Source organism: Centruroides sculpturatus, unplaced genomic scaffold (genome assembly GCF_000671375.1).
Source record: "Centruroides sculpturatus isolate CEXI.00-Female unplaced genomic scaffold, Cexi_2.0 scaffold1499, whole genome shotgun sequence".
Classification (NCBI taxonomy): Eukaryota; Metazoa; Arthropoda; class Arachnida; order Scorpiones; family Buthidae; genus Centruroides; species Centruroides sculpturatus.
In genome coordinates this window covers 56131-69693 of record NW_019385812.1, presented here as the reverse complement: position 1 = coordinate 69693, position 13563 = coordinate 56131, and the positions used below count along the sequence as shown (strand labels likewise).

The 13563-nt window shown below is 27.6% G+C and overlaps 2 protein-coding genes across 2 annotated transcripts in view; both read left to right on the top strand.

Annotated features, from left to right (window-relative positions):
- Positions 1 to 5377: 5377 nt before the first annotated feature.
- Positions 5378 to 13563, top strand: part of LOC111642274 — a 23584-nt gene continuing 15398 nt past the window's right edge. The window contains exon 1 of the mRNA XM_023388602.1: positions 5378 to 5465. Coding sequence (XP_023244370.1) covers positions 5419 to 5465 — 47 coding nt within the window. The 5' untranslated portion in view covers positions 5378 to 5418. The remainder of the gene's footprint in view (positions 5466 to 13563) is intronic.
- On the top strand, positions 6242 to 10580 carry LOC111642275. The gene is made up of 4 exons (XM_023388604.1): positions 6242 to 6349; positions 9178 to 9417; positions 9867 to 9997; positions 10539 to 10580. The coding sequence occupies exons 1-3, from the start codon at positions 6261 to 6263 to the stop codon at positions 9928 to 9930; spliced, it is 393 nt and encodes a 130-aa protein (XP_023244372.1). The 5' UTR covers positions 6242 to 6260; the 3' UTR covers positions 9931 to 9997; positions 10539 to 10580.

Here is a 13563-nt window from a genome sequence, read left to right as displayed (position 1 = left end):
CAAATGTAATTGCCTTTTGTTTACTTGCTTAATATTTTCAGTCTTTGTAACTAATATAATAAATCTTTATATCTATGATGATGAAATTGCCAATATAAATAAACTTACTTCAAAACAAATGTTTTATATTTTCTCAAGGATGGATGCAGATATTTAGTCTTACAGTTCAAAAATAATGTTCTTTATTTAGTTCACCTGAACACATACACTTCAAACATGTGTTTCGGACTTGTTCGTCCCTCCTCAGCAGGCCTTTAAACGACACTTTCTATAATTAACAATAATCAACAATAAAAACATTTTTCGATACAGTTATTACTAAAAATTAGTGATAATTGTATCGAAAAATTTGTCAGTTTGTCTAATTATATTTAAATGCTCATACAGTTGTCTTAATTTACAGCATTTAAATTTAATTAGAAAAACTGAGAAAATGAATAACAACAATGGTAGAGAGATTCACCAATCATGGTTAAGCATTATAAAAAGGAGGGAGTAGAACGTATAAAAAAGAAAATAGGAATGTATTAAAAATAAAATTAAGTAGTTACAGACAAACCAAAAGAAGTAAGTGTAATTGAAATAATAATTTTACATAATAATTAAATTTTATTGTTCTAAAATGATTTTATTGTAAAAAATTAGGAATGGGTAAGATCGTATGGTTGTGGATCAGAAGCTTAAGTGGAAATATAGTGAAGTTTGGAAAAACAGATTTTGTAAGAGTTTTTAAATATTTACTGTCGGGAAATGTTTATGTTCTTTGTATAATTTTTAGTGATAATTGTATCGAAAAATGTTTTTATTGTTGATTATTGTTAATTATAGAAAGTGTCGTTTAAAGGCCTGCTGAGGAGAGACGAACAAGTCCGAAACACATGTTTGAAGTGTATGTGTTCAGGTGAACTATATAAAGAACATTATTTTTGAACTGTAGACTAAATATCTGCATCCATTATTTTCCAGTATAATAAGTCCTGTTAATATATAGAAAGTACTTTGTATAATTTTTAGTGATAATTGTATCGAAAAATGTTTTTATTGTTGATTATTGTTAATTATACAAAGTGTCGTTTAAAGGCCTGCTGAGGAGAGACGAACAAGTCCGAAACACATGTTTGAAGTGTATGTGTTCAGGTAAACTATATAAAGAACATTATTTTTGAACTGTAGACTAAATATCTGCATCCATTATTTTCNATTTTGTAAGAGTTTTTAAATATTTACTGTCGGGAAATGTTTATGTTCTTTGTATAATTTTTAGTGATAATTGTATCGAAAAATGTTTTTATTGTTGATTATTGTTAATTATAGAAAGTGTCGTTTAAAGGCCTGCTGAGGAGAGACGAACAAGTCTGAAACACATGTTTGAAGTGTATGTGTTCAGGTGAACTATATAAGGAACATTATTTTTGAACTGTAGACTAAATATCTGAATCCATTATTTTCCAGTATAATAAGTCCTGTTAATATATAGAAAGTACTACTATACAAAATAAATTATAAATATTAATTTATTTTAATTTCTCATATTTGTAAAACAACATGTAACATTTTTAATGAAGAATAATCATTTGAATAGTGTACAGTTAATAAACTGAGTTATATAACAGTTTCGAACACAGAATGCTGTGCATAACATATAAAAATTGATTTTGGATGTTAAAATATATTTTTTTCAATATTATATACAAAATCTTAGAGTTAATTATTATTTAGTATGTTTTGTTTTTCTATAGAATAATGAATTATTGGCAAGCAAATTGAACCATTGAACACAAGATGAAAATTTCGCTTCGGTAACACCTAGCCACGTGATGATTTTCCGGGCTTTTTCACATTACTAATTTTTATATAGAAATTTCTTTTTCAAACGAACTCCTTCTACAAGTTATTTTTTCTTGCTAAAATTGTAGACGTGTGCTTAGCTGAGTTTGAAATTTATCAAAGAAAGAAAACTTAATTAATTCAATTAGAACTGTAAAACTAAATATTTAATGTTTGGAGTAAGTCATGCTGGCGATTAAACGTTCTTGTAACACGACGTCGTGCAACGTGTTGGTTGTTTCAGTAACTCGGGAATAAACAGCTAATATGGCGATCGGGCCTGCAAAAGGCCCTATATTAAATTTATTTATATAAGAAGATTAAGATGTATAATTTATAATTGTAATTTTGAATATTGCCTGTACAGATTGTTTACGTGTTGAGTGACCTCATCCTATCAAATAAATTAACTAGGAACATAGTAAACAAATTTGTGCTCCTTCCTTACGTTTTTTAGAAAACGTATTTACATTTATTCATACAAAAATTACTTCCAAATTTTATTTCAATTTTCGATGTTTCAAAGTGCTTTGATTGTAAAAATGTAGAAAATCTTCGAGAGTCATTTTTGACCGTTCGCCATATTTCGACACCTGAACATTATCATTATAATAAAATATTTTTTTTAAAAATGCTATATTTTACTTACTTGTTTCTGTAAATATATGGCATACAAAAATTATTAAAATTGTTTTGAACGTAAACATATTCACTACAGAGATCCTGTAACTCCTAATTGGACAAATATCCAAAACACTCTTCTCTGAACTTTTTCTTGACTAGTAAGTTTAAAATATAATTTATTAAACAAAGTAAACAAATTGTTAAATATACTTTAATAAAATTATTTTAAGTAAGATTTAATATTAAAATTCTATTAGAAATAAAGTAGAATCTCCACAATTTAAAATATATTTGATTGGCGGTTTTAAATTACTGGATTTTGATAAAAGAATAGATGTAGAGTACATACAAAATAACCACCGTACTTAATAAGAGAGGAATTTACAGCTTATTGTACAAAGTACAATACTAGCATGTTTCCTGAAACAAGTTAGATAGATTATCGGCACGACTCTACTGCTCGTAGAAAAGTATGATAGACAGAGGCAAGACAAAACAATTTTGAGATGGAAAGCATATATTTTTAATTATATAATTTTAATAAATATAATTAAATTCGCAGCCAGACATTGTGACAATGTTACAATAAATAATTGTTTCATAAGTGTCAGAAATATGAAAAAATTTCGAAAAATTTTACATGGTCAGCCCGTTGTTTTGCTGCAAATCGATGACAAATGCTCAAAAGTTTTATTCACTCGACAAAAAATGGGCTAATTTTCTTTTGTCTAATATTTAACATATCTATATATACCATACATTTCCAAAAGAACAGCCATAGGACTACTTTTCAAATAGGTATACAGAATGAATCCTACTTTAGTGTGAAGCCTATTTGACTTTTTTCAATAAGATCCAACAGTAGTCGAATGGTTAAGAATGTTGAACACTTATAGTTAGTCACGGTTTCGAACGTCACTAATAGAATGACCACCTCGAGTTTTCCCAGTTATGTTCACGTGTCTAACTTCATTAAAGAAATTGTTTCCTATAGATAGTTTTCTTTACAGAAAAATTTTCTTTTGTTGATTGTAAATATTTTGAGCCCTCTTTATGCAATACATTCAAGTAAACCTACTTATTGCATAAAATAACGTGTCACTATTTGTGTAAACTCATATACTAATAATAATGTCAGAATCTACGGGATAGTTGCGACTCGATTGGTGAAACTGTCAACAATACAACTGCAATAGTTTACACTCAGTTAAAGCATTTAGTGAAAAGATTTCAAAAAAAAAAATATGCATTTTAACAATATTGTGTTTACAATTGTTCATGCAAAAATTTTATGAATCAGCACATAGATTTCTTCACTGAAGATTAAGTTTTGAATTTCGCGAAATACGTACCAGAATAAAAGAAAATTTTTTACGAAAACTACCACATTCTTTATGATAAAAATAACATATTTCTGAAATTAAAGAAAACTTTTTAATAAATTTATGACAAAGTATTATTATTCTGATTTCCGTAATATTACTTTGATTGAATGTTCATTGATATTGTAGATTTTCTATATAAACGGTTTAATACTATAATGAATAAAAATATATAATACAAATTTTTAATAGAGTAATATACCGTAAAAATGTTGTATGTACAGAATAATGTAACAAATACGTTACAAATTAATTCAGAAAACAGTTTACATTACAAAAGTAAATAAGTAATCTCATTGCTAACAAATTATAAATGAAGCAAGTCACTGTGTTCTATTTCGTAGCATTTTCTAGATAGGAAGCGAAATAAGTAAGAACCGTATAAACGCATATTATTATGAAGAGAAACGAGAGCCGATATTGACGTGCTGGCAAATATAGCTTTGTTCTTTATAAACAGAACTAGCTATTACTTGCGATTTCCAAGCAAACCTTATTTATAATCAGTATTTCAACAAACATAGTAATTGTTATATAACACCTATCGCTGAGAATCAAACGAACAATTTTCAATTTGATCAATTTTTACAACGTTTACAATCATTCTATAATCGAACCAATATGCGATAACAAATTGAAATTTTAAACGGTTCGAACATTTGGTTAAAAAATCGAAATATATAAAATATTTATAACAATTCCTATGATGTTATCAACTTAATACACCAAACTACATAATGAAGACTAAATGTAGTTAAAAACAAAACATTTCATCTAAAATACTACAGTAGAAACTGCTCTTCAGATTAAGCGTTAATGCTCTCTCTACCTAGCACAGAAAATTTTGAAAAATTCCTCCCTGCGTATTATACAATAATTTATTAAACTGCCATCAACAGCAACACTGCATACTTGCAATTCTATTGCAAGATGGCGGTTCATATATAAATATTGTCATTAACAATATTACTTTTTCTCCATGTGAATATATTAAAAAAGATTACGTTAGTTGTATATGGCAACACGACATGTAAAGAGGAGTGTTTCCGGAAGAAGTTTCAGTGGGAAACTGATCTCTATTTAGGTGTTACAAACGTGAAGCAAACTCGAAAAGTTCTACGTTGTCAGCTTTTTGGCGAGGCGCAAACTGCCGAAAAACTGGTAATGTTGAGTGGTTTTTTCCACTTAGACTGAGGTAGGAAACTCTAAAAGCTATCAATACTGTTCATTGTGGATCGAACCATGCCCATAATGGTACGTATAGTCCAATCTACAATGGTGACGGTTCTGTGCTCAACCTATCTAAGGTAGATCTTTCATGAAAAATTCTTAAAGAGTTGCTCGTCCGGATTTGATTCTAACTTCTCCAGTGAGATGGGCCAAGACCTTTACTGCCATGACCATAACCGTTTATTCATTATTCCACAGGAACTAATTCAAACATTAAAAATAGAAAATAAAATTACAAATTAATCATTGAAATTTCTCTCTTCTTCAATTAACGCGTAATAAAGAAACTCAACAATTGATCTTACATTGTTTGGCTCTTTCATCATCAAGAGTGCGCATTCGAAGTAATTGAAAAATGTTTTCTAATTCTTTCAACTATCAACCCTTGCCTGAACGTTTGGAGTAAGATATTTTTCACATTTTATTGTTATTTATGCAAATAAGAGATTTATTCGAAAAATTAATGGCTTTAAAATGAAATTGCTCGATGCAAATGATAATTACTTTAAATTGATTTAAAGATTTTGACTCTTCGATATTTCTGAATGTAGCTTTTATGCAAACATTTTTGCGTTTTGCTGTATTCTACAAACATTTTGGTGTCGAAAAGAAAGCGTTGTATTCGCATGTGAATTCAACAACTTAGAATTTAAGCTCTTGTGCTAAGTAAATACATTTTAGGGCTTTTTACATTTACTGTTACTTAGAAAAGGAAGCAGAATACGTTTTTAACTATGTGAACCTAATTTAATAAACTTATTTTTCATCTGTAGACTTTTCGATTCACTACACGTAATATATAAATTTATTGACCTATTGTCATAAATTTATTTTTTTCCTTTCTCAAATTAATTAAATTTTACGAGGTAAGTAAATGAGGCTACGTTTAGTTTACAGTTTGATAAGAAATTTTGTTAAACATTATATAGAAAGATTTTTCAAAGTATAATAATTTTTCTAAAAGTTTACATAACTACTCATTGGCAAATTTTTATATATTCGATTTTAAAATTAAAATAAAGTTTTCTGTATTTAGTATTTATTGTGTTATATGAATTTTTTCTTTTTATTTTTAGGGCAAGATCAGATGGACATGCGGGTTTTGTAAGTCCAAAAAATTCGGATTTTAAATTTCGCGGCAAGGAAAAATCACTGTTGAAGCAGGATGAACCCGCTAAAATTAAATTTGGAAAATCCATGTTAAAAAATCACACCAATCCTGCATATAAAGAAACAATGGATAAGATTCGGCAATTATACGATATTACGTGCGATCGCATTAACAGGTAAGTTATATCACTGTTTATATATAACTAGTAGCCCGGGACGCCCCCTAGTGGGCGTTCCAGCAGCATTACAAATTCCTGAGGCATGTTTAATGCACTTAATATATGAAAGTTGTGTGCGCTTAATGTTTAAAAGTTTGATGCAGTTAATATATATAAATGTATACAATTCTTCATCTTAGAAACTAAACTTAAAATATCAATACACAAACAGCCAACAGTATTTGTACATGAGAAAGTGAATCTATTCTTTACTCAAAATTGTTCAAATAAATAGAATTAATATGATTAAAAAATCAAGTATAAATATATACAAATGTTCATGTTAAAAAGTAATGTTAACAGATCAATACACAGCAAATAGTATTTCTGTATTACAGACTGAAGATATTCTTTAGCTGTGTTCTGTATTCCATCATTTATCCCATCATAAAACTTCTGTATACACAACATTGTTGGTAAAAAAAGTATAATTATTTGGAATCAATTTGCCTTGTTGTGACATTTTGTCTTCTGTGTCGTTTTGCTTCTGCCTGCCTGTGCAACATTGCAGATCTGAGCTCATGAGTTTCATTCTGCAAGCCTCCACGTGTTGATTGTGCTATTCTCTGTAATGTTTCCTGCGCACGTCTCTCCCTTTGTCTCGCAGCAGTGGCAGCTTTACGTTCCCCCACAGTGGCGTATTTCTTTGGTCGTGCCATGAAAGGTTTCTATTATTATATTAAAATATTAGCTTAACTATTTCACTTATCGTTTTATCGTAGCGGTTCAAATCTATCCGGTTTTTCGTTATTCGCCCCCTAGTGAACATTACAGGCATTCCGTGACAATAATAAATTCCTATTACAAATATACTGAATTATTTATATTGTTATATTGACCAAATAATAATTTATTGGCCAAATGAATAATAATAATTTATATTGTTAATTTAAATAATAATTAAAATTGTTAATTTAATTTGAATGTTTGAAATATGACACACGATAGGGGCGCCTCTAGTGTCGGTTATCAAACGGTTACGGGACGGACGGACGGAAGGACGGACACCTGTTGAATGGGTTATATATATAAAATACGGTTATATCATGTTGATACGTGCTTTTGTCCTTAATTACTTATATTATACTTTTATCCACTTTAGATATTTTTGTGTGATTATAACAAGTCCAAAGTGGATCTCTACTTTAGACTTGTTATAATAAGGAAAAAGAAACACAAAATTTCAATTAAAATATATTTACTGTTACGCAATCTTATATGCTATCATACGACAATCGAGCATTTCGGGCCAACGTTTCTTCTCAGCAGACGTTACCTTTTTATGTTTATATTTTAATAAGCTCATACAGACTGAAATGGTGTGAGCTGGATAATTTCTCCGTAAGATGAAAAGTTGGTAATTCGTTTAAGAAATTAGTGATGTTTAAGTAAATGAAACTGTGTTGTAATAAATAGGAAAGTATTTTAAAAAAACTTTTGCTGGGAAAATTTAGAAAATTGCATTTCAAACGTCTATTCCGAAAATGTTGAAAGATACATATCGGTATACACTATAAACGTGAAAAATTATCTGTTAGGAGGAACGTTGACCCGAAATGCTCGATTGTAGTGGCAAATAAATTTTTTTTATGTACAGAACAGTATAAACAGTAAATATATTTTAATTCAAAATTGTGTTTTTCTTTACTCACTATAACAAATCCTAGTACACAAGAACGTCCAAGGTGGACAAAAGTATAATACAGTTATACAGTGTTATACTATAGTACGGAATGAGCCGCTAAGCGAACGGGGACATTCTCTGTGTTTGAGGGCACGATTTTGTTCATCTTCTTTGAAGCTTAATAACTCTTGTGCCTTTTGCTGGAAATTTCAGAAATTTTTTAGGGAGGTTTGTGTATTACAAGGATCGAATATATTAAATTTTGGTGGTGATAAGTTAAAGGGTTAAAAGATAAAAGTCGTTATGTGTCTTATCTCATGTAGGGTCAGATCCAACGACAATTTCACTCTTTGTTAGCATTTAGAAATCTTTTATAAAACTTATCCCTACTCTCAAAATTAAGTTTTTACATTATTTTATAATAGCTAAAAATGTAAAAAGTTTTTTAAGTAAAATACTATAGCGGACGGAGTCACCAAATGTTACCAAGAAAGTTAAGCAACTCGTTACTCGATTTTTAAAATGAAGTTTAGTTATTATTAAACACGTTTTTCTCATTCTTCAAAACTCTCCTTCTTTAGGTAACGAATATATGGTCACTCCATATATGTAACACAATGATGATAATTTTTATATATCTATCTATATTTATATACACGTAGAACAGGAACAGGTGGTTACGTGTTCTTAGGCTCCACTAAACACTATAAACCTCTGTCATGATGTTAATTAGTACATCGTTATGAGACAAATGCATTCTCTCTATATATATTAATATAAAGTTCGATAGAGCGCCACTGTCTACATCTGAAATCGGCATTAAACCGAAAAATCTCAAAAATAAGAATTACATAAACTAACGAGTTGTGCACATAACTTTAAATTTGAATTAGAGAAAACCTTACACGTCCACAAAATAGTAATAACTTTAATAACGTCGGAAGGAATCGAAACTATTAAAGTTTCAACGTTATTCCGACATGAATCAGAAGGCATGGAAAGTGTTGCGTTGCCATAACTTAACAGACATCAAAAATCGATAGTTTGATTATTTCTTGAAAAATTTTGGGAAATAAAATAGAAAATGTTTCCCGAGTATTATAATTTCTCCATAAGTTTTTAAATATTTACTGCATTGCAAATTTTTTCGTTATACTTTTAGTGAGCGATTAATTGAAGATCAGGACGACTATGAATTTAATAATGACATTATCGGTCGTCCAACAAACATCAAAATAAAGGAAGGCTTCAGAAAAAACGAAGGTGGCATGGAAAATACGAACACCATAGGATATAATATTGGACATACCATTGGATATACCATTGGTTGTGCCATTAGAGATACAAAGAAATTAAAAAAGGCCGGATCTTATTTTAAGGCCGCATGGAAGCCAGTGAAGAGGTAAGTTTCTGTATATTTGAATACTAACAAAATATGATTTAGCTCGGTTATTCGTTTGCATTTACAATTCTCACTGAATACAGTGTGATGCTAAGCCGAAGTACCTCAAACAGCATCAATTATACACAATATTAAGATGTACGCAGAGATTTGAGAGTAAAAACTTCGTAAGTTTTATGAGAATGGCTTAACTTCCTAATGTTTTTGACGCTTCATCGCGATTTACCAAATTAGTTTCATTTCTAATCCAATGAAAAGATAAGCTACAAATCAAATTAATAATAACGAGCAATTATATATAAATATAACATTTTTTTATTTTCAATTTGAAAATAAAAAAATAATGTAATATTTACAATCAATCAATATAAACACAGCCGATATTGCGCTCTCAATTCAAATCCAGATATGTTTACAATGAATAATTATATTTGTTTTTTCACATTTAGATCAGCACAGAAGTTATGGAGAAACATGAAAAATGGAGAAACTGATTACATTCAGTTTGATTAATGATCTCTTTGTCTCCATCATTTGAGTCAAGTATACATCTGCTTGATTTGTTCCGAGTACGTCTCGGGTAAGAGTTTAATCAGAATATTTTTGTATTTTACACTTAACACTTACATGATTTTCTACCATCAATTTATAAATCAATGTGTTGGCTATAGTAACAGGAAAACAGAAAACATGTATTAACGTAGAAAAACATTACGTTTTTTATAATGTTCAGATTTTACATATAGGCAGACTGGAGTAGGCTTAAAGGGCATTAGGATTGTATATATATATATATATATTCTTGTCCAAGTATCGACTAGAATACATTCTAGGAGGGTAGTATTCTCGTAACAAAGGGAAAGCAACAAATTAAATGGGAGTAGAGATTAAAATATTTTGCAAGTTCATATGAATATGAGTATAAGAAGATTCTAAACTATTTAAATTAATAATAATATATATGAAACAGTAGCCAATTAATAATTATGCACTGAATAATTTTCGCTTGATTTGTAAATAATGGTTTTTAGATAAAAAATAAACTTACTGATATAAAATTATTAAATAATTCAATATTTTAGATAAATTTATTGATTAATTTTTCAATTTTATTTTCACAGATGTATGAAGTTATATTTTAAAATGTGCAAAAAAAATACAAGAGAAATTTATAAAAACAACAAAAACATTATTTTAAATTTCAATTTTCTTAAATAATAATTGCATTTTATTGCATTTAGTTCTTTATTTGAAAATGTTCAAAAAAATTAAAAGAAAAATGTTGAAATTACAAAAAACAATTTCAAATTTCAATTTTCTTTATGTTCTTTGCATTTGTTTGCATTTGTTTTAATGTTAATTGTTTTTCATTTTTACATCTTTGTCGTTTTTAGTTCTTTATTTGAAAATGTTCAAAAAAATTAAAAGAGAAATGTTGAAATTACAAAAAACAATTTCAAATTTCAATTTTCTTTATGTTCTTTGCATTTGTTTGCATTTGTTTTAATGTTAATTGTTTTTCATTTTTACATCTTTGTCGTTTTTAGTTCTTTATTTGAAAATGTTCAAAAAAATTAAAAGAGAAATGTTGAAATTACAAAAAACAATTTCAAATTTCAATTTTCTTTATGTTCTTTGCATTTGTTTGCATTTGTTTTAATGTTAATTGTTTTTCATTTTTACATCTTTGTCGTTTTTAGTTCTTTATTTGAAAATGTTCAAAAAAATTAAAAGAGAAATGTTGAAATTACAAAAAACAATTTCAAATTTCAATTTTCTTTATGTTCTTTGCATTTGTTTGCATTTGTTTTAATGTTAATTGTTTTTCATTTTTACATCTTTGTCGTTTTTAGTTCTTTATTTGAAAATGTTCAAAAAAATTAAAAGAGAAATGTTGAAATTACAAAAAACAATTTCAAATTTCAATTTTCTTTTTGTTTTTTGCATTTTTTTGCAATTGTTTTAATGTTAATTGTTTTTCATTTCTACATCTTTGTTGTTTTGAGTTCTTTATTTAAAAATGTTCAAAAAAATTAAAAGAGAAATGTTGAAATTACAAAAACCAATTTCAAATTTCAATTTTCTTTTTGTTGTTTGCATTCTTTTGCAATTGTTTTAATGTTAATTGTTTTTCATTTCTACATCTTTGTTGTTTTGAGTTCTTTATTTAAAAATGTTCAAAAAAATTAAAAGAGAAATGTTGAAATTACAAAAACCAATTTCAAATTTCAATTTTCTTTTTGTTGTTTGCATTCTTTTGCAATTGTTTTAATGTTAATTGTTTTTCATTTCTACATCTTTGTTGTTTTGAGTTCTTTATTTAAAAATGTTCAAAAAAATTAAAAGAGAAATGTTGAAATTACAAAAAACAATTTCTAATTTCAATTTTCTTTCTGTTGTTTGCATTCTTTCGCAATTGTTTTAATGTTAATTGATTTTTCATTTTTAATTTTTTTTTGTTTCTTGTTCCTTGTTTCAAAACGTCCAGTGATATTGTCAAAAGAAATTTTTATAAATAAGAAGAAAATCATGTTTAATATTAATTTTTTTTATTCATTTTAAATAATTGGCGGAACTTGAACAAAGTTGAAGATGTAAAGGTTACTTCTAGAGCAAGACAGGTATTAATTGCAACATATCAACCAGCATATAAATTGCTCCACAATGAAATAAAAAGCATCTTTTTATTTGCTATTGATATGTATGGGCATGATTTCTGTCTAGAAAATATTTAAAAATTTATTATTCAGAAATGTTTAAATTTGCTGTATTGCAAGATTTCTATTAACACTAAAATATAATAATGAAAGAAGCTGGTGTAGAAATTCATGTGAAAAAAGCACATATTTCAAGCTTTAACAGGCCTTCAGCACATGTGAATAATATCTGGTATTTGTGCAGCTCAGTTCAATTATGTTTTTCCTATTACATCCTAATAAAATGCTTCATCATCGTACAACAGAATTCAATTCTTTGCCTCATACTGTCTTCAGGGATAAGAAGGGAATGAATTCTAATTTTAGTATGGAGAATTGTCAAAAAATGGGAGACATTGCTCAATTTCAAAATTTTGATGAATTTGTACAGAATGTTGAGCATTTAATTACGATTTTTGGTCAATCGTTATATAAGTACTATTTTCGGTCAATCGTCAAATATTTTTGGTTCAGATCTCATCACAAAGTAAGCTTCGTATAAATATTAACAAAATGAAATAGAGATATTTATACTAGAAGATATGGATAAATTAGAAGTGACTTTAACTCATACACTTGTTCTCAAAACAGATTATGATCACATATATTTGAATTATGTACTAAAAGTTACCATGGATCCTGCGAGATTACAGTGAATGTATCAGCAAAGGTTATAACATATAAACCAAGATTTTGGAAACTCAAAATATTTCAAGCACAAATGAAAATGACTTTTAGATTGACTCCTACAAGAAAATGTATACCCATAAGACTTGCCCTGGAGAATGAAAGTAAGAACTTTTTAGACATAAATTTGTACAAAGAATATGCCAATCCAGTCATGCGACACATTAAATTTGAATTAAACAGACCGCTGAATGTTTTACCTATATCGACACCATACATTACCAAATATGTTTTTTTATTCATTTTAATTTAATTGTATTTTTTTAAAATTTACACTGTTTTTATTTTATATTCCTTTGTTGTCTATTTTTCCTATGTTTTAAAATGTCCAATTATGTTGTATAAAAATTTTATAAGTAACAACAGAATCATGTTTAAATTCAATTTTTTATTCATTTAAATTTCTTTGCATTTCTTTTAATTTGCATTGTTGTTATTTTGTATTCCCGTGTGGTTTATATGTTATATACTTTATAATATCCAATATAATTGCAAGAAGAAATTTTATATGTACCAAGATAATCATGTTTAATATTAATTTCTTTTTATTCAATTGATTCCAATTGTATTTATTGTAATTTTCGTAGTTTCCGTGTAATATTTTTTCTTGTTTATGTTACATTTATTCGTTTTTCTATACTTTATAATTGAAAACGTTAAAAAATGTTAAAAATATTTTTAAAAGACAAAAAAAATTTATTTTTTATTCTAATTATCTTGTATTTATTCAAATTTCTATTTATTTATGTTAATTTTCTTTGTT